The following is a 20,589-nucleotide window of genomic DNA, read 5'->3' on the forward strand; positions in this document are numbered from 1 at the left end:
TTTCCCCCTCACGTGTCTTCTCTGCGGTGCTGTGGTGACGGTGTCGGTCAGCACAGCACCGTACCTGTGACAGGGCTGCTGGGGAGGTGGGAGGGTGACTGGTTAGGGCAAAGCTGGCCGTGGTGTGGGGTCTGAGTGCAGGAACCCTCAGGAGAGGATGGCCGTGGGGTGACTGGCCGGCCATGGGGTGACCGCGGTAACCGCGCCAGGATGGCAGCCCAAGGGATGGGTCCCTTTCCCTGCTGGTGGCCCCCTGTGCCTGCCCAGCCCCAGAGGGGACACCCGCCCCATCTGCATGAGGTTCTCAATGGGTCTAAGGTAGCCGTGCAGGGAGCCTGTCGCCCTCGCTGTGGCCGCTGTCGGTCCCGGCTGGAGGGAAAGCCATGCCAGCTTTTCCCTCGGGTGCCGGGCACTGCCCCTGGAGCCTCAGTTTCTCCACAGCACTCGGCTGTGGATGGCGATGCAGCCCCGGCTGTCTGGGGGTACCCAGGGTATAAATTGGAAGGAGTTAGAGGGGACCTGAGGAGGTGTTGGGAGAGTGAGCAGGAGCCACACCATGAGGGCTGGGGAAGGAACACAAGGGCTGGCAGCAGGAACCTAAAAGAACACTGAACCTAAAAGTGCCCTGATCGCAACCCTAGGAGGGTGAGGCCCGTGAAACCCGTCCCTGGAGGGGACCCTCGTGGATGGCACGCAGGGGTGGGCTGGCACCGTCGAGGCCCAGCGGGCTTACTTAAAAATCATGCAAATACTTCCGTAAGACGGCTAAAAGAGGCAGAAGGACAAGTCCTAGGGGCACCTGGGCGTCCTGGGGGACACGGCGGTTTGAGAAAGGCATGTGTCAATTTAGTCCTGGTGTTGACTTAAGCGAAAGTGCTAAGCCATTCCTAAACCTAAGTCAATACAGACTTAAGCCAAAATTGTTATTAACGAGCTCTAATCTGATTTAAGAGCCTCCGAGCGAGCCGTGTCTACACGCCGCGCGTTGCGTTGCGCTGCGCTCCGCGGTGCCCGGTCCGGGGGGGCCGCGGCGGGAGGGCTCGGGTTAATGCAGCCCCGGGGAGAAGGAGGAAGGCGGGTTTCGGGGAGAGCCGGGCCGCCGTGATTCGGCATGGCCGCTGATCTCCCTCCGCGGGATAACTTTTTAAAACTGCCCCCAGCTCGGCTGCTCGGGGGCGGTTCGGGCTCGGGTCTGTGCGAGCGCCTCCGGGCCGGGGCTGCCGGGCCCCGCTGCCGTGCCCGCCCGGGGTAGAGCCGAGCGCCAGCGGCTCCGCTCGCTCCGAGAGGGACATGCCAGTGCATTTCTTCCCCCGTCCCAATGGGGCAGTTGAGCCCTCCACTCCACCCCTCACCGGGGGCCTTTCTTTTCTTCCCCACCAGCTTTGAGCAGCGCTGTTTCAGATTGGCCTTTTTATGTTTGATATAAAGAATAGTTGTTGGCCAATTCCATCTTTTCATCGCTGCTCTCCAGGCCCGGGTCCAAGCGGCTTGTCAGATGCTCATTAACTCCCCCTTTGGCTCTTTCCAGTGTGTCTCCTAAGCTCATTGTGCCAAGAACTAGCGCTTCTTTCTCTTTACATGGCTCCCTTTCTCTGCTCCATCAGGGAGACAAATTACTTTCCAAAAGGGATCGCCAGGGATGGTTTAATGAGAATTTCTCCAGCGCTGGCCGTGGAAATCAATGTAGTTAACATTCGGTGCACTTAATTGGACTTTTCTCTTCTGCCTCCTTCAAAAAAACTCTGAAGCTATCCTGTTAATCTCTCATTTGTAATCAATTGTGTTGACTAAACAAAAGTCTAGGTCGTCCTTTCTTCCTGTCCCAGACAATCCTTTGTTGCCTCTAAATGCCTCATTCTTGAGTGCTCCTGGTCGTGTAGATGGGTCCGATTTTTGACAGTTCATTATTGCGCTTTTGTCCATTTAATCTCCCTCGCTGTGTTTTGCATGTGCATGCCTTAATGAGCTCCGTTGGCAATTAACATGTTTCTAGCAGCAAACTGGTTGCTCAGACGTTTGGAGAGCGGAGTGCAGGGAAAAGGGCAACGCAGCTGCCTGTAGGTTTGGTCGCTTCCCGGTGCCCGGCGCGGTGCCGGGACGCACCTGGGAGCCGCCCGGTGCCGGGGCAGCGCCGGGCCGGGCCGGCCGGGCCGGGGGGGAAGCACGGAGGCGCTGGCACGTCGCTCTCCGCTCAGAGGCACCTCTAACCCTCCCCCCGAGGCACCGGCACCGCTCAATCTGTTGTGCGCGCGGCTGCGGCGCCGGGAAAAGGGGTTTTTGTGCGGGTTTTGTGTTATTGAGGCTTGCTGGCAAGAGTGCCGAAGTGTGAGCAGTCGTGGACAGCAGAAACATCTTGTGAGGGAGAAGATAATTGGAGTCTCTGGCGTGTGTGTGTCTGACAGAGCCGCCCCTCCCCCGCGATCTGCGGCTTGTGTGTGCCGGGATCCGGGCGAGAGCCGGGGGGGGGTCCGGGGCCGGCCGGTGGCGGGCGCGGTGCCGCGGCCCCTTCCCGGAGCGTCCGAGACCGGGGGGAAACCGGAGCGACAGCGGCTCCGGGGAGGGCTGCCCATCCCGGGAGGGGCCCGGTGACCGAGCCCACCGGCGGCGGCGGGCACGGCGTTCGGGGCACCCCGAGATGCCCTCAGAGTGACGGGGATGCCGCCCTCCCCCCAGACGGCTCTGTCAACAACGCCGCTTTTTATAAAAATGCGATAAGAACGCACTTCCTTAATTCCCTCCCTGGGAGTGGGTTTCGCGCTGCTCTCGCCCATCAGGAGAGCTGAGGAAGCAGCCTGCGCGCTGTCTGTGGGGCCCGCAGCCGCGCCTGGCTCCCGCTCTCGGCTCCCGGCTGGCAGCCCAGACCTCTTCCCGGCGCCCGAGGTGCCGAGGGAGCGGCGCTTCCCCCGGACCTGGCAGCGGGAGCGGCTCCGTGGGCGCCCCTCGGGATGCGCGCGCCCCGCTCCCGAACTCCGGGCCCTCGTCCTGCCGAGGCCGCCCCGGCACGGTGTCCTCAGGGACAGGGGGTCCCTCCCGCTGTCCCCGGCCCGTGGGTTGTCCCGCCCCGTCTGTCGCGGCGGCGGCAGAGCCGGGCTCGGCTCCCTCCTGCCGTAGCCCCTTCCCTTGCGGGACCGCTTCCCCCTGACAGGATTTCCGGAGAGGTGACTTAGCGATGACGGGGTTTGCATTTTTTTTCCCTTTTTTTAATTTTCCTTTTCACCTAAAACTCTCCCTTTTTTTTTTTTTTTTTAACAAATTCAGTTATGATCTTTCCCCGCTGCCAGGGTCACTGGACATTCTTTTTCGCTCCTCAAACCGTCAAAACCCTATTTCAGACACTAGAAAATGCAAACCCCGAGAAACTCTAAAATCGCCCCGTCTCTACAGCGGGAGCGCGGGGCCCGGCGCCCCGGCCCCAGCCCCCAGCCCTCTCCTTGGAGAACATCGCAGCCTAATAATGAATCCAGAAACCCGGAGCGAGGGGTTGACTCCCGTTCCTGCGCTCGGCGGCGAGCTGTGCTCGTCCTCGCCTCTCTCTATTTAACCACTCAATTAAGCGGAGAAAGGTGAGCTCCCCATTACGCCGTCCCCAGGCATTTCGGTGCCTCTCTCGTTCCCCTCTTCATTGGCAAGCCCGGACCGAGCAGCACGCACACGCCCGGCCTCCTCAATCTCCTTTCTCCGCTAGAATAATATTGTTCCTAACGACGTGGCCGGAATAGACACTTGCGTATTAAAAGTGAGGGAGGGGGGGAGATGAGAAGGGAATATTTAGTGTAATCCAAGTGCTTGATTATCCATATTCTGATCACAAAGAGTTTCTGAGGCCTGCTGGGAGTGATTAGATTAATGTAATGCGGTTTGAAGGGTCTGTGTTTTCTCTCTTAATTTGGGTCATTACTCGGAAAGCAAGCGTGAGATCATTTTATCTGCATGCAAGGAAAGATAGTCATTCAGGAGCGGTTTAAACACGCCGTAATGAACCGACCCCGAAAAGCGGCGCTGGGAAACTCCGAGCCGCTTTTCGCGCTGCCGCTCGGGGCCGCGCAGCCCCGCCGGGGGTCCTGCAAGGGCTCTGACCCTGTTCCGGGGGGCGGCAGCGGCCCTCTGAAGCCGCCCGGCTCCCTCCCGCCCTCCTTTTGCTCCTCTGGTGCCCGCGGCGCTCGGGGGGCCCTGGAGCGGCCGGGCCCGGCTCCGCCAGCCGCGCTCGCACGGGGGGACAGCGCCGAGCAGCCCGCTCGGGCCGGGGCCCAGGTGGGAAATGAGACACCTGCGGAGGGCCGGTTTATTGTCCCGTGATAGATATAGATATATTCCTCACTTATTCGAGCGTACATTTAAAATGGAGATTTACAGACACGTATAAAGAGCGCTGTCCTGGCGCCGGGCGGGGGGCGGCCAGCCCGGCCCGTCCTGGCCCGCTCCGGCGGCGCAACGCGCCGTTAAATAAGATTCCTCTTATATACAACTGCGGCTCGGGGTCGCTTGCTACCGGCGGCTGAGCTCGCTGGGAAAAGGACAGAGAAGCGAAGGCTGGTTTGGATAAATAGTGCTGGCCTGGGTGAGCAGGTCCGAGTGTGGCGGCGCGCCGGGCCTTTAGCTCTGCCCGCTGCGCCCAGGATCCCGCGGCGGAGGAGCGCTGGAGACGCTGTCGTGCAACTTTCGGACGTGCTTCTTTAAATCAAAGTTTCTGCAAAATCCTTTCCCGCAAGTGACACACGTAAAGGGCTTCTTGTCATTGTGGGTGTGCATGTGGAAAGTCAAGTTATAGATCTGGTGGAAGGCTTTGTTGCAAATGGTGCACTTGTACTGCTTCTCTCCGCTGTGGGTCAGCTTGTGGTTCTTGTAGTTGCCTGCGAAAGAGGAAAAAAGATGGAAAAGGGAGTTACCCGAGGCTGCCCGGGCCGCACGGTGCACAGGTAAGGGGGGCTTTAGGAAGTGTCTCCACCCGCACCCCCGTCCCACTTGTCAAACTCGGTCCTCGTCAGCGCGGAGCAGCGCGCAACTGGCACGGCACAAATGAGAGGCAGGGTCAGCCCGGTGACCCGCGGCAAACGGAGGGCTCTGGATTAGGACCAAGGCCCGGCACCTTTCATTTAAAAAGCATTTAGGGGGAACCGTCAGCACTACCCGGCGATGCGGCCCAGCTTAGAGGGAAAGTAATTGGGAGCGGCGGCGGATCTGCCCGCGCCCCTCGCTTCCCCCAGCCGGGCAGGGCTCGCCGCGTTTAATCCCCGCTAATGATGGGCGAGGGGCCCGGCGCGTCCCGGCTCAGCTCACCTTTCTGGTGGAAGCCCTTGCCGCAGAACTCGCAGACGAAGGGCTTGTAGCCGGCGTGGATGCGGATGTGGGTGTTGAGCGTGGAGCTCCTGTTGAACGCCTTTCCGCACTGGTTGCACTTGTGGGGTTTCTCCTGCACCGGGGTGCGAGAGGCCCGTCAGTGGGGGCTGCGCGGAGAGCAGGGGCGGCCGCCGCCTCCCGCAACCCGGCCGCCCCCCACCTACCTGGGTGTGGATGATTTTGTGCCGGCACAGGGTGCTGGCCTGGCGGAAGCCCTTCCCGCAGACCTTGCAGACGAAAGGCCGGGCCCCCGTGTGCACCGGCATGTGGCGGGTGAGGTTGTAGTGCGCGTTGAACACCTGCGGGGAAGCGCCGGGAAGGCGAGGTCAGGCACGGCCCCGCCGCCGCCGCCGCTCCCGGTTCCCCCGCCCGATGCCGGCGCCCCCCTTACCTTGCCGCAGACCTCGCAGGTAAAGTTTTTGGGCTTGCCCTCCGCCGCCCCGCCGCCGCCGCCCCCCATCTTGGCGTGGCCCTTGGGGGGGCCGCCGCGCTCCGCCGCCGCCGCCTCCTTCATCACCTGGTCCAGGTGTCCCGGCAGCCGCTCCTTGTGGGCGAAGGGAGGCGGCGGCGGCAGCTTCTCGGCCGCCAGCCCCGCCAGCTTGGCGTTCTCCAGCAGGAAAAGCTTCTGGTGGGCCGAGAGCCCCCCCGGCGACGGGGCGCCCAGCAGGCCGGCCGGGAAGAGCTGTCCGTGCAGGAGGTCGGCCGGGTGGTACGCGGCGTCCAGGTAGTTGAAGTAGTAGAGGGAGCGGGGGGCGGCCGGAACGGCCCCTGCCTGGTGGATGACCTGCGGCTTGATGAGCCGGCCGCTGGGCTGGCCCAGGGCGAGCTCTGCCTTGCAGCACACGCCGCAGTTGGCTTTGCAGAGCCCCGCGCCGCCCCGCAGGCTGCTCTTCCACAGCTCCGAGTAGTTGAGAGTCTTGGAGGGCAGCTCGTAGCCCAGAGGCGGGATGGGGATCACGCAGGGCAGGGGCGAGCACAGGCTCAGCGGCTTCTTGCCTGGCTCCGGCCCCGGCCCGCCGTGCCGCTCCTCGAAGGCCGGCTTGGGCTCCGACGTCTTTGCCATGATCCGCTCGATGGAGAAGGCCAGGGTCTTGGAGGGGTTAGCGGTGGCGGCTCTGCCGTCGTGCCGGGGGCAGGAGGAAGGCATGACCGTCTCCAGCGACCCCGGGTTCGCCATGTCGCTCCGCCGTGCGGGAACTTGGTGTGAGCAGCGACTCGCTCCCGCGCTCGGCTCTGCATTCCAGAAAAGCCAGGAGACAAATCAATTTAATAAGCACCTTGTTCTCCCCCCACCCCACCCCCCACCGGCACCCCCTCCCTATTTACATTCAAATGAACATATTCAAGAACAATGGCACGTAGGGTACCAGATTACTGCTCATTAAGCGGAACACGCTAAAGTAACATGCAAGCTAGACCTTGTTAGTATTTAAAAAAGAAAAAAAAAAAAAGGGAAAGAAAAAGAAAACCTTCCCCAGCCCAATGCCACCCAGCCGAGCCCCAGCGATGGCCACGGTGCGGGAAATGCGGGAGCAGGGGCGGGGGGCACGGCGAGGGGCGGCGGGGCTCGCCTTGGGACCGCTTACCTTTGCCCAGCTCCGGCGAGACTCATCCAAGCACCGCAGCGTGGCCACAGTCACATTTTGATAGCAAACATCTTCCTGAGCGTCAGATCACGGTCTCGAACATTTAAAGCTGACATCATATGAAGTCACTTTGAGCAGAATGACATGGGGATGCCACCATGGATCTTCCCCAAGCCGAGGCGCCGGGCTGGAGCGCGGTGGGTTGGGGCAGAGAGAGGAAGACGAGCCCCCCCTTCTCCACGCACAATTTCCTTCCAGTTTAAGACGCACAAATCGCTCGTGTGCGAGCTGGGTTTTTCCTCTCTCTCTCCCTTCTTAAAAAGCAACTTGCAAAGCAGAGGAATCGTTTTGCATGTGGCAAATTAGAAGGCAAGTGCGATTCACAAGTTGGGTGGAAAAGAGTGCTCCAGTTCTTGCTGGGGTTAGAAGAGCCACTCCGAATGAGCGTGAGGATTTTTTTTTCTTCTTCTTCCTTTTTTTTTTTTTTTTTAAAGAAGGGGGAGAATGATTTTTTTTTTCTAAAGCAACTACCACGCAACCATGCTCGAGTTATTTTGGCAACCCATCTGCAATCAGCTCCGTTGCAACCGAGCTGGAAGATAATTAATAAATTGTCACTTATCTGCGAGCCTCTCCAGCATGTATAAATTAATAGCCAACCCATTAATTAGGACAGTGTATTAATGTTAATTAAACTAAGTTTAATTCCAGCCCTCTCCCCTCTCAGGGTAACTGGTGATTAGCCTTAAATAAATGCGGAGGGAGTCGTGTCCAGGACTCGAATTCGCTGCTGAAAAAAATTAAAAAAAAAAAAAATAATAAAAAAGACCCGTGTTCAGCAAAGGGAAGTTCTGCAAGTTGTCACCCCCTAAAGGTGTCCGCTGCCCCGGGGGCACCCGGCGGCTCTCCCTTGCCCTTGTTGCCCTTGTCCTGCCCCCCTCCCCACTGCCCCCAGCACTTTCTTCTTCCCCCTTTCCTCCCCCGCCCCCCAAACAGGCGACGGTACATTATAGCGCCTGGATGCCGGGGTTTCTTTCCTTCCTCTCTCTAATTAAAACACCGTGATGCGGGAGGGGAGGATTTGCAGAACCCTCAGATGCGAGGACGCGGTAATTGAGAGAGTCCCGCGTACACCTGTTTGGGGGGGCCCGGCTGCAGGGCAGCACCCCCGGGCTCTGATTAGCCGCCCCGTCCCTCGCCGGGGCTATTCAGCCGAACCAATTTTCCCCCGGCGATTCAGGGCGCTCAATTCTCTTTCACTTGTAGCCACTATAGCGCTGCGTGGAACCTGGTTTTGTGTGTTTCTAAAATAAAGGGGAGGATTATCCGGGGGAGAGGGGGGGAGCGAAGGGTTTAGATTGAGCCTGGCCAGAGGTAAAGCAAGCAATGAAAAGGCCCCTATATATATATTTTTCCCCCTCCCTCGCGCGTCTAAGAAAGTTTAGAGGAATTCGGGGGTTTTGTGCGGCGCTGACAAAGCCGCGCCTCCTCTCCCCGCCGGGACAGCTCGCCGGCGGCTGTTTGCAGACAGGCTTTTTCACCTGCGAACCACAACACGCTCCAGAAACAAACTTTAAAAGCGGCGGCCGTCCCGGGCTGCCTGCAGGCGGAGGGGAGCGCCCAGCCCCGGGGTGCACCCTCCTGGAGCATCCATCGGGCGCTGGATCCCGCCCAGCGCTGCCCGCCCGGATCCGCCGGGTCAGCGTGCGGGGAGCGACCGAACCGTCCCGCTCCCGGGGAGAGGCTGGGACGGGGCCGCGGGGATCGCAGGAGCCGTGCCCGGTGTCTGGGCTGCGGGAGAGCCCGGCTGAGCCCCGGGAGGCTCGCAGAGCCCGAGCCGCGGTGCCCGCCCAGCCCGCGCCTCCTCCGGGCAGCGGGAGCGGGCAGGCGGCGCTGGGCTGGGCTGGGCTCCGCTCGCTGCCGGGGCTCGCCGGCTTTAGCGAAGTATTTAATTAGCCTCCACAAACTTCTTTTCCTCGCCTGCAGATTATACTGAGTGGAGGGTTGGGAACTATTTTACACCTTGCCACTCACATGTTAATTAATCTCTATCTAACCCTAATTGCAGTTTATTCAAGCACCGCTCAAACAGCTCACCCACACAATAAACACTGGGGCTGCTTTTATCCATATTACTCCCCGCTCACACGTTGAGTAATTAACTCCAGTACCAACTAATAGTGCAAACAAATATTTTCTGTAAACGAGATGATTTCGGGCAGGATAAAAGAAGTGCTGCGGAGCCGGGACCGGGAGCTCGCTGCCAGCTTCCCCGAGCCGCCCTCGTCCTTGCCGGGGTGTTTGCTGAGCCGGGTCTCTCCCTCTTTCCCTCCTTCCCCGGCCAAGGGGACAGCTGGCGGCTCGCTGCTGGGCACCCACCGCCCTGCTCGGGGCAGCGGGTCCCGCAGGCCTCGGGGCTCCTGGGGGCGAGGAGAGCCAGGGGGGCCCTCGCCGAGCCCCGGGGCTGTCTCCTTTCCGCATCCCGAGGCCGGGCACCGGCTCGGGCCGTGCCGCTGCCTCCCGGCCAGCTCCAAGCCGGGTGCCGCACGCCTCACGCATCAGGGCGTTGGGATCCCAGCTAAGACCCGGGCATCAGAGCTCAGTATTTTAATTGATATCGCAGGTTTAGGCACAGCTGGAGGCCGTCTCTATCGATTCGACTTCTGCCGTTCCGGCGAGCATATTACAACTGACTGACTTTGAGCCAGCTGCCCCGGCCCCGCCGCCTGCCCAGCGCCGAGCCCGAGCCCCGGTGCTCCCGGAGAGCCGGGCGGGAGGGCCGGGCTGGCTCTGGCGGTGCCTCTGGGGGTGGCTCTGGGGGGCCCAGCGGCCCTGCCCGGCTTTGGGGGGCAGCAGCCTCCGCACGTCGGGCGCGCAGCGGGCTCCGGGCTCGGCCCCGCGTTCCGCCTCCGCCGTGGAGGCAGCTCTCCCGTGGGGCTTTAATCCTTCACCCCCGACATTTGGAGGGAGAAATGGTTTGCGGATTTTTCCCCAGAAGGCGCACGCCGCGGAGACGCTCCCATTGCGGACGCGATCGCTCCTGCGGTTATTTTTACGCCGCTGCCTCCCCAGATAAACGAGTGCGGTGCCCGGGCGGGCCGGGCCGGGCCCGTGTGGGACACTCCGGGTCACCCGGGGCTCCTCCAGCCCCGCTGCCCTCGGGGGTCCCGTCCGCGCCCTGCAGCCGCAGCCCCAAACTCTGCCCGGGCGCTGACATCGAAAACCGGCGGGGGTTCCCCTTTCTCCCCTCCACAGCCGGCCCCGCTCCGTGAGCGGATCCCGGGGACTGTCCCGGGCCGGTCCCGGGCGGGCGGGAGCGCAGGGCCCCGCGGGCTCGGCCCGGCTCAGCGTCCGTCGGGCCGCCTCCGCCCGGGCAGCCGGCGCTGGGCATTTCTGATCCACTGGAAGATAGCTTAGGATCCTCCTAGTTATTTAACTTGGCAGCTGCTTAAACTCCGCAGTGGAAGCTGCCGAAAGTTATTAGCATTATGCTTCAATCTCCCCGAAATGGTGGCTTTGATTTCCATGCTGCTTTGCTTTTTATGGGTGTTTTTCTAAATACTTTTTTGCCCAATTCTTTTCCCTATTATTTTTTACTAGAAGGTGATGGACTGCCGAGTGAGCCGCTGGCCCAGGCAATTTGGATGGGGCTGTCTTTGTGAGCCAGGGTGGGGGAACAGCTTTTCCTGCGGCTTTGCAGATTCGTGCAAGGGTGCGCCGGAGGGGCCCGGGGTCGGGCTGGGAGAAGGGCTGGGCTGCGGTGCTGCTCGGCCCTGGCCCCACCGTGCTGGGTTTGGGTCTCTCTCCGTGCAAGGCAGCGATTGCGACCTCGAAGGGTCAGCCCAGGGATGTTCCCAACGTGTTTGGCCGCAAGTGAGTTTGCAGTGGTCAGAGACTGGAGAAAATAACGAGCAACGAGCAGAGAAGTCAGGATAGCAAAGTTTGGGGCAGAGGTGAAGTGAGGGTTGTTATCCATGTGAATCTTTCAGGTTATTCCTTTGAAACTGCGATACTTGGTCCAAGGGAGCAGTGCCCCTACAGCTCTGTGTGCCTCAGTCCCCACGGGCACTCCATCCTGTTCTGCGGGACCCACAGCATTGGGGTGACCCTGCTTCCCGGTCACCCTACGGACACTGCCACACTGGGGCAGGGATGGTGCCTGGCAAGGCCACCTTGGATGGAGCAGTGGCTTTGAGACCCTCCCAAGGTATTTTTTCATTCCTTTTGTTGAGTTATGTACGTTGCTGCCTAACTATAGGCAGATAATTTTATTTTATATTTTTAGATTTTTTTTTTTTTTATCGGGGAGCTAAGTTTTTGGAGCACTGTAGAGGTTCCAGAGGAAGTGTGGTTAGTGGGATGTTGGAAGCAAACTGGCTGAGTCCTTGCATGGCTGTACTGGTCTATATTGTCAGTGATGGCAGGAGTAACATCGACATTTTCAACCTGAATCCAATTTTAAAAGCTGGTATCTGACCTGCTTCTAAAACCGTTTGCAATCCAGTCCCACTGCAAAGCAACCGGCAGGGCACCGTGGCAGGAGCTGCACAGAGTGCCTCGATGGCAATCAAATGGGCTTATGTAATTCTAAAAATGGCAACTCCTTACTTGCCACATCTCTTTCTGTCTGTGCGGAGAGTCCTGCAGAGCTGCCAAACAGAAGCAATTGAATGAACTCTTTTCCCGGCTCATTCCTCCTTCCGCAGCTCGGAGAAAGTGAGCCAGAGCCTATTCTAGTTTGCCTGTCAACAGGAATGGTAACTAACGGCTCGATCCCAGCCAGGCTTTATGCCCCAAAAACGCTGCCTGCCTGCCTGTGAGGAGCAGAGAGAGCCATCCCGGGGGAAACCGGGCTCTGGTGTCAGACTGGTTTGGTCCCACAACGCCGGTGAGCAGTCCTTGGAATCCACACCATGTCCAAAGCCAACCTGCCCAGTAATGCAAGGAGGAAATTGTTGAAAGGGTGAGCTGCTCTTCTCCATCTTCATTGTCAGGAATATCATCCTTTGCATTGCAGTAATGGAGCAATGCTGCCTTTCATTTCTGAACACTGAAACTGAAAGATGTTCCTTCCTAATGTTTTGAAATGTTGGACCTTTTTTTTTTTTTTTTTTTTTTGACAGAGTGGGAGCTTTTAAGTTTTTCTGGGTTTGTAGGGGTTTTTTCCCCTTATTTTCTATTTAGGAGAAAAGGTGGGAGGAAGTAGAGAAGGAGAATATAATGGGGGGATGGCCTTGTTCTCACTTTCCTACTGAAAACGTTTCAGGAAAAGGAACAAAAAACAGTGAAAATGGGTAGAAGCCCACTTCAGTTTCATGTTCCTATTCCTTCCCTTTTTTTTTGCTTGAAAGAAGGAAGGCCAAAAAAGTAAGTGGGACAAACTCCACGTGTTTTGAATTATTCTCCCCTTAATGAGGTAGAAAAACATCTCATTTTCAAAATTACTTCCTTTTTCAATGAAGAAAATCAAACAGAGAAAGAATCCTTCCAAAACCAATCTTTCCACTGTCGTTTTCCCACTCGCTCCTCACTCACTGCTGTCCAGTCTTTCTGGCTGTGCCACACCAGGTTGTTTGAGATTTGTATTTGCCATTTTTTGAATTGTTATCACAGATGTTCTCACCTGCTGCACAGCTGGACTCCATGGGCTGCGTGGTGTGGAGGTGGCAGCACCTTGTCCCCTTGCCCTGGGGAGTGTGGGACAGGCTGGACTGCAGCATCCCTGTCCCTCATGGTGGCTAAGGCAGAGAGAGCCTGGCAAGGCTCCCAGATTGACAAGTGAAAGTGTTGCTGTGCTGCTTGGGCACAAGAAATGGGTTGATTCATGAAGACATGATCTAGAAAAGCCACTAAAAATCCCCCCAACAATGAGAGCCCAGGCTAAAAAAATCAGACCTCGTTACTGGAGGAAAAAACTTCAGTGCACAACCCAAGTATTTCCTGAATGTTCAAGAACACCCGCAAATTATATAAAAATAGATGAGAATTTATTTATTTGATTTAATTATGAGCCTAGATTGTGATTTTTGGGGTGGGGCTGGAGATGGTGCAATTGAAAAAACAATTGTGCGAAAAGCCAAGGCAAGTCATCAGCCCTGGGGCACAGAGGAGCTGCTTCAGCCCTTCCTCACCAAACACAGAGCACTGCAGAACCCACCAGGAGCTCTCAGAGTTCTTGGGTGTGGAGGACCTCACCAGGGTAGCTGTTTCTTCATGGAGCTCTAGGGCTTTGGTCCCACAGTCTATGGAGAGGCTGGTGTTCCATGGCCAGTTTGTGCTGGAGGGACTGGCTCATCAATTCCAACTGATACACCAAGCACATCGTCAAGGGTAGACCTGTCATGGTGAGCATTAGCTGCCCCTGGTGGGTCACCCTTCCCATCCCCATTGGTTGACTCCCAGAGCTGCTGAACCTGGCTATGGGAGACGTTCTGTCCCTGCTGTGAGGGTCTGGATGTGCTCGGAGGCTGCCACGTCTCTGCCTCTGATGTAAAACCAAACCCTCAATCCTTGCCTGTTTAGCTGGATAGAAAAATACCTCTCCTGTCACCAGAGTTCATCACCACCACGTTCTCCACCAGTCTTTGAGGTATTTATCTCCTCCTACCTCCCTTGCAGTGCGTGCTTCTCCTCTCCAGCTGACAGCCTGGGACAGCCCCGACATCAGCTGCTGGTGGAGCTCTCTGTGCAGAAAGCCAGTCCTGAACGTGTGGCCTTTGCTCCCCCCAGCTGTCATATCCTCCAGGATCTGCAACAAGTCCTGATTTTACAGACCCCATCTTGACAGTCCCCAATCTGATCTGACCACCTGGTTTGTTTTTGAATCGAGCGCTTGAGTCATAACATTTCTGTTTATTTCAACAACTGTATTCCTTGCATAGGAAATGAGCCAAGATGGTCTAAGGCGGGGATAGCGAAGCATGTCATGGCTGTAATTACTTTTGCTCTCCCAATATAAAATTTTACAGTATAATCAAAACCTTATTTTGGTAGCACTGGACTCTGTTATTGACTTAATCTTCTTAAGTGCTCCTATTATTCCAGTGATTTCATCGTTGTATGTTGATTTTAATCTTTTGATCTCCATATTAGCTACTGCCTGCAACTAATTTGTTGCTCAGTGTTTTTCTTTGTTTTGACCTGTGAGGCATTTTCCTCATGGCACACAACTCTGCTGGCAGATTGCATATAATCTCTGCACTTTTTTTCTCCCATATTTTGCATAGTTACAACAAATGCGGATTTATGACTTGAAATGGAATATGTATCTTTCAGAAAGGCTGAGGAAAATATCACTTCAGGTTTAGCTTGAAAGCCTAAACTTGCTTGATCAAAGGAAATATCATGGAATGCAGCTCACCAGAGAGAGGTGTCACACAGGCTTTTTTTAGTCCAGCAAGTTCATGATGGGTGAAAACTGCAGTAATTATATTATATGCAGTCAGGATCGAAGAGTTCTGAAAGCAGGGCTAGACCTAAGATGGAGAGGGCTGGGTTTTGTGAATGGCTCAAAGGACTCTCCCAGCCAAGCTTGGTTTGATACAACAGTGGCTTTGTTGAATCCTGGCAACATGGAACAGGTTTTTGAACAAATTCTGGTGATGGAAGTGCAGAGTTCTCAACTCCACAGCCAAAGTGCAGAGGTGGACATAGAGCTCAGCTGCATTTTGGTTGCCCATTAAACAGCAGCTTTTTTCCCTTTGGTTTTGATGTTTTAACCTGTGCAGATTTATCATGTGCTTTGTTTGCATTAGCTTTTTCTTTTAAAGCTTAGAGAAATAATTTTTGCCTTAGGTTTGCTGTGACTTTTTAAAAAAGAACACAGCCTGAATGTTGGCAAAATCATCTTTGCTTTGTTGCATGCCTGTTTATGCTTCTGAACACAAATTGTCTTCTAATATTTTTGACGTTTTGGTCACTAGAAAGGCAGAAAAGCAATTTCTAAGATGCCTATGGGCCAGAAGACATGCATTACAGCAGAGGGGAAAGAATCTGTTAGTTGGTGAAATATAAAACAAATTGGATGAACAGCTGCTGACACTTGTCAGTCAAATAGTTGATAGCATTTTCAGTCTCCATGCCACATGCTTTAAGTAAGTCTGTCAAAAAAAGGATATTTTCGCTGGACTTCCCTGTAAATATGAGAGAAGTTTTGGCCCAATCTATCATTTAAAATTTTGCTGGCAGAAGAATGAAATTTTCCTCTTTTTCCAAAACTGATTGACATAACTGCACAGGCAGATTCTTCATCTAGGTGCAGTTGTACTGGCACCAAGTCCTTTGACTGCTGGAGCTCGTTCCATCACAGCAGTGGGCTGAAGTGAACCAGCAGCAGATCTTTGCCACCTTTTCCAGTGCTCTCATCCATCCATATCTCATAGGTGCTGCCCAAGGTGCAGCTTTGCTCTGCAGGAGCTGAGCCCTGTCCAGACTGTAGTGTGTGCCCAGGAGGGATTCAAATCCAGGAAGGATTCAAACCTAGATCGATATTTTTCAGGTAAAACCAAACCATTTTGGATTTGACATTTCTTCAGGGTTGACCCAAGGTGGCTCTTCCCACTCCTGCACACAGTGCACTCATTTAGGGGAGGGTTGGGCTGCCAGCACAGCCTGGCCACGTGCAGGGTTAAAGGCAGTGGGATCAGGGGCAGTGCACTCCTTTGCTCAGCCACAGGCTGCAGGCTGTGGAGTGGGAGGTTCAATCCTGCTTTGCAGCAATGCTGTAAGATCTTCTCCCTGCTTACACTAAAGTACATAACCTTGAAGCTCATCTTTTGGGTCCAAATGTCTTAAAAACAGTGAGCTGGCTAATGCTTCCCTGTTCTGTGGTCAAGCCTCAGGGCTGTGGAATTTCTGGGGTGCCTTTTTGGGGTTTGGGGTCACAAAAAGCTGTCACAGGCCATGGGGTCACTGCTCATGACAGAGGCACTCAGCTGAGGGTGTCCAATCACTGCTGCTTTAGGGAGGTACCGACGTGTGCTAGCAATGCACAGCCAGGGAGCATCTCCTCAAGGCTGCACCCACACTCTCTCATTCAAAAAACTGAGCAGGGCTCACTATTTTGAAAGGTGGCAGGTGGAAGTGGGCTGTGTTTTTATCCAATAAATATTTTGTGTTTAAAAAAAAAAAAAAAAAAGGGAGACATTTCCAGAGCAGAATCAAGCTGTTTCTCCAGCTCTGCTCTGCCTGACTGCCAGCAGAGCTATAAATTTCCATGTCCTTCAGTGCTCTTTGCTACCAGCCTGGTGACCACCCCAGTAAGGCTTTCCTAGGGCTTCCTCTTGGAGCTGCTGTCCTTCACAAAAGGCATCTAAGGGAGAGGATAAAGAGGGCATGAACTCATGTGTGCAGCAGTATTTGTGTGGGTCTCAAGGGGGTCTCAACCCCCTAGAAAGGACCAGGTGGTGCTTGCAGTTTGTTCCTTGCTTTAGATCTTGTGAGACTTGCTTTAACGGGGAAGTCCTGGGAGGGCTTCAGGGTGGGATTGAAGGCTCCAAGCATAATGAGGTCAAGGAATTGATATTTTTTGTGTGCATGCCCGTGACAGACCTGCAGAGGCATCTGAACAGGTTTTTGTAGACTGAGTATGACTTAAATACTCAATTATTACCCCAGCTCCTCCGAGGACTCAGGGCCAAGTAGTTGCACTATAAAGATGGGTAAGAGAGGAAAAAGCTTCCTGTGTCTGTGGTCACAAAGCCAAATTCCTGCCTAAGTCCTCAGAAGTAGCTTTTTCTGGCAATGCTTCCCTCTACCAGCAGCACAGAGCAAGACAAGTATCAACTCTGCTGGGCTACAGTCAGGGCTCAAAATTAGTCTATTCTGGTGCATCAGATGGCTTCTCAACATGTCAATGGTGCTAAATGTGCACATCCACCACCCACTCCTTAAGTGAAGCCCCTGCTAATGCCCCTGTTCCAAGGGGATGGTGCTCCCAGGCACCTGGGAAAGGTGGATGCTGAAGGTGTGGGGTGTGGCCATGCAGGTGGGGCTGCTCAGCACCTCCACAGCAGATGCTGAACTGACACAGAGGGAAGGGACCCAAAAATCCAGCACTGCAGATGAGTATGCTCCAGGCTCCATAACTATCCCAGCCCAGTCCAGGACTCAACATCCCCTTCACAGGCAGTTCCAGAGGTCCAATCTCCTCCCATATGTCCAGGGTGGGTCTCATGTTTTTTGGGCTCTGGAAGATGGTTTAGTTGTTCATTATGTCAGGAAGGCTCATCCAGGAAGGACATTTTTCCATTTGCCCGTCTTTTATTTGTGAGGGATTTGTCCTGGTTCCCCAGGCTGGCCACAGGTTGTTGTGTTTGGGGGTAAAGCACACCAGTTCTTCTGCTGCTCTCTCAAATTACTGAGACCTGGGCTAGCAGGAACCAGTTCTGGTGTGAATCAGCTCACGGGAGGGAGGGACTGCAAAACCTCTCAGAAAACTCTCAGTGTAACAGAGAATTACAAAATTGATTGGGTTGGAAAGGACCTTAAAGATGATCTGCTTCCAACCCCCCTCCATGGGCAGGGACACCTTCCACTAGACCAGGCTGCTCAGAGCCCCTGACGATGAACATTTTCAGAGATGGGGTATCCATGACCTCCCTGGGCAGCCAGTTCAAGTGTGCTCCCATTAAACATGTGTTCCATCAAACCAGACTTCTATTTCATTTCAACTTAGGGTTTGCCTCTGCCCTGCTGCACTAAGGCTGCTTTGGGAGAAGTTAAAATACAAACTGGGGCCTTTTGAAGGAGGGTAAGTGTTGGGTAAGGCTGATGGCCAAATAATAACAGGGGCTGAACCAGAGCAGACATCAATTAGATGTCGAGGGACAAATCACAGGACACAGAGTGCAGATAATGGTGGAGACAGCTGTGGTGGTCATAGCAGAAATGCCCTTGTACCTGGGGAACAGACAGTGTGCTCCCAATCCTGACCTTGGGGAGCAAATCAGGAAACCATCTTCTTAATTAATAAACTAAAGAACACCCATGAGAAAAGAAAATGCCTTTATTCTGTGAGGTTGGGGCTCTTACATCTCAGCTTAGTTTGGTATTTTTTCTAAGGCAGACATAAAAAGACTCCATAATTTATTATTAGGACATCTGAATAGTTATTTATTGAGAAGCCACAGTTCTCACACTTTTACAACTGTCGGCTTGTATAAGGCAAAAAAAGCAAGATGGATCACTATTTTACACAGAAAGTAAAAGCTCTGGAGAAGGAACTGATGGACATGCAGTTACTGGTCAAAATGCAATGTACATGACATATATAAAAACCATTGTGAAACAGAGGAATTGTAAATTATGGTTACAATCTACCGAAATAAATATTCAATATATTATTATAAACACATTTGTAGAGTCTAAGATTGTAATTAAAGTTGTCTTTGTACATACATGGTTATTTGAAATTTAAACAAAAATGTAACATTTAGAGGAGCAAACGTCAACATAAAACAACTGCTTTGGACTTGTAATGTGGCATGATATATCCATAATGATAGGATTAATCTGGTGTGGCAATTAGAATGACTAATCCTCTGGGATGTAGTCTCTATGGAGTTAACTGCATATTGAAGGGAAGAGCCTGGTACTTTAACAAGGATGCAGAATGATTCAAACGGCTGTCTGGGTTTGTTTGTTTTCTGGTTTTTAAATGAACAGAGAGAGAACAAAAAAATCATTTGTAATTGCCTGGTTTTTCTTTTAAAAACAAAGCTGTTTTTTTTTAATTAATTTTAAGCAGTTGGCATCCACAGAAGAGAAAGAAATGAAAGGACTCGAGTCACTCATCTTCACAACAATTTACCATCAATGTATATACAGTACATTAATGAAGCATTGTTTAAACTTTAATAACAGGGACACACCTAGGATGTTTTCTATGTAGTTTTTCCATTAACAGTATTAAACAATGGTGCTCCATATTGCTTATGAACATATAGATATGAAATTAGGAAACTGATGAATCAAAGAGAGGTGCTAATCTTATTACCACACAGCTAACATGGCATTTGTATTGGTAAACTTCTCATGGGCATTTAGAGCTGACATAAAAATTCCTAATGTGGCTAACTGAGTTACAGACGAGGTACATGCACGGATACCAGGCGACCCCCAGCTGCCCTAGTCATCCTCCTCATCCTCCTCATCGCTGTCCTTCATGGTGATGCCCTGGAGCCCCCCGCCCTCGCTGACGGACGCCGTGGCCTCCTCCACTGTCAGCCGGTTCCGGATGGTCTCGTAGGTTTTGCTGTTCAGGGTGGAGTCCAGCACGCCTTGCAATCGGAAATCTCGGTACGTTTTCTACAGCACAGACACAGGGAGAGGTCAGGGCCAACACCGGCTCCCCTGCAGGAGTCAGCCTGTGCCCAGTGCTGGGGGTTTGGGGCCAATAATGGGAGAGGCTGGGATACCAGGGAAACCCCAGCCCTGGGGACATTCTGCATCGCCTGGGAAGCGCAGAGGCCACAGCAGCATCTCTGCTGGCCACTGCACCCTCCCTTAGGGTGCCTTGGGCAACAAATTGCAGCTCTGTGACTCCAGCCCTGCCTTTGTGGGCTGGGCAGCTTCAGACCAGCACTGTTTTGCATAGGGGGGCTGTGTCTAAAAAGACATCGAAGCAATGTAAGGGCTCTGCTCCACCTGACTTCCCTGGCTCCTGGATGTGTTCATCCTGCCTCTAATGTCAGTCATTTCTCTTCAGGCAGCAGGATGCTTATCCCCTGCACCCACAGACATGATTACACATTCCTGGAATGCTCCATATTAAACAATCCTACCTACAGTATAAGGATTAAATAAACTAAGTCCAGGACACTGGACGAAATTATTGAGGTATAAATATAAGCATGGGGCACATGTTTCTTAAATCTCCCTTTCTTCACCTCAATCTGGAATTGTATTTCCTTGATTCCCCATACTTCCCTTATTATTACAATTAATATCTCTTATTTGAATTTATGCTTAAAACCTTCTCAACTCTGTGAGCTAAAACTCTGGCCTCGTTGTTCATTTAATTCTGTTCTGTGCTCTGCATAGAAACTATTTACTGTTCTGCTATTTCAGAAAGTCCTTGGGTTTGTTATAGCTGCTTCTGAATGTAATATTGGTATAAATAAAGCACAAGGAAAAAAAGCTTTCCTCAGCTAGCTGACAAGTAGGAATAATCTGTCTGTGCCTGTTGTTTTCAGTTATGAAAAGCACATTTAATACATCTCAGTTTTAATTTATTCATCCCTTCAATGTGTTCACTGCACACAAGACCATAAACATTATAAAATACTAGACCAAAAAGCATTAGATAGAACCTAAAATGATCAAAAATATATTTACCCCCTTCTGTGATCTTATTATTTCATGTAAACCACTGTGATTTCACACTGAAATAATTATCATTAGTCCAAGGCACACACACACACAGATATACACATACACGTGCACTTAAAGAAAAAAAATGCTACTTTCAGGGTATGTTATCTCACCTTTGTGATCTCTTAGAGTTGATTATATACATCCATTGTAAAAGAAACAACTTCAATTAACTATGAGAACAATCTCATTTGCATTCTGACAATAATCATGAGCCAAAGTTGGGCTTAAATGTTTCCAGCAAAACAGCGTTAAAAACTTTTGGGTTGATTTAACCCATTTTAACACCAGAGCT

The 20,589-nt window shown here is 53.4% G+C and overlaps 2 protein-coding genes across 11 annotated transcripts in view; both read right to left on the bottom strand.

Annotated features, from left to right (window-relative positions):
• Window positions 1-4,321: 4,321 nt before the first annotated feature.
• FEZF2 (FEZ family zinc finger 2) lies at window positions 4,322-7,121 on the bottom strand. The gene is made up of 5 exons (XM_058813080.1): window positions 6,924-7,121; window positions 5,729-6,570; window positions 5,502-5,636; window positions 5,278-5,410; window positions 4,322-4,850 (listed from the first exon to the last, which is right to left on the bottom strand). Exons 2-5 carry the CDS (start codon window positions 6,512-6,514, stop codon window positions 4,594-4,596), a joined length of 1,311 nt encoding a protein of 436 aa, XP_058669063.1. The 5' UTR covers window positions 6,515-6,570; window positions 6,924-7,121; the 3' UTR covers window positions 4,322-4,593.
• Window positions 7,122-17,952: 10,831 nt separating this feature from the next.
• CADPS (calcium dependent secretion activator) overlaps window positions 17,953-20,589 on the bottom strand; it is a 203,784-nt gene continuing 201,147 nt past the window's right edge. For all 10 annotated transcript variants that reach the window (XM_058813144.1, XM_058813143.1, XM_058813147.1 and 7 more), the window contains one exon: window positions 17,953-19,229. In XM_058813144.1, coding sequence (XP_058669127.1) covers window positions 19,050-19,229 — 180 coding nt within the window. In that variant the 3' untranslated portion in view covers window positions 17,953-19,049. The remainder of the gene's footprint in view (window positions 19,230-20,589) is intronic.

This window comes from Ammospiza caudacuta, chromosome 12, assembly GCF_027887145.1.
Source record: "Ammospiza caudacuta isolate bAmmCau1 chromosome 12, bAmmCau1.pri, whole genome shotgun sequence".
NCBI lineage: Eukaryota > Metazoa > Chordata > Aves > Passeriformes > Passerellidae > Ammospiza > Ammospiza caudacuta.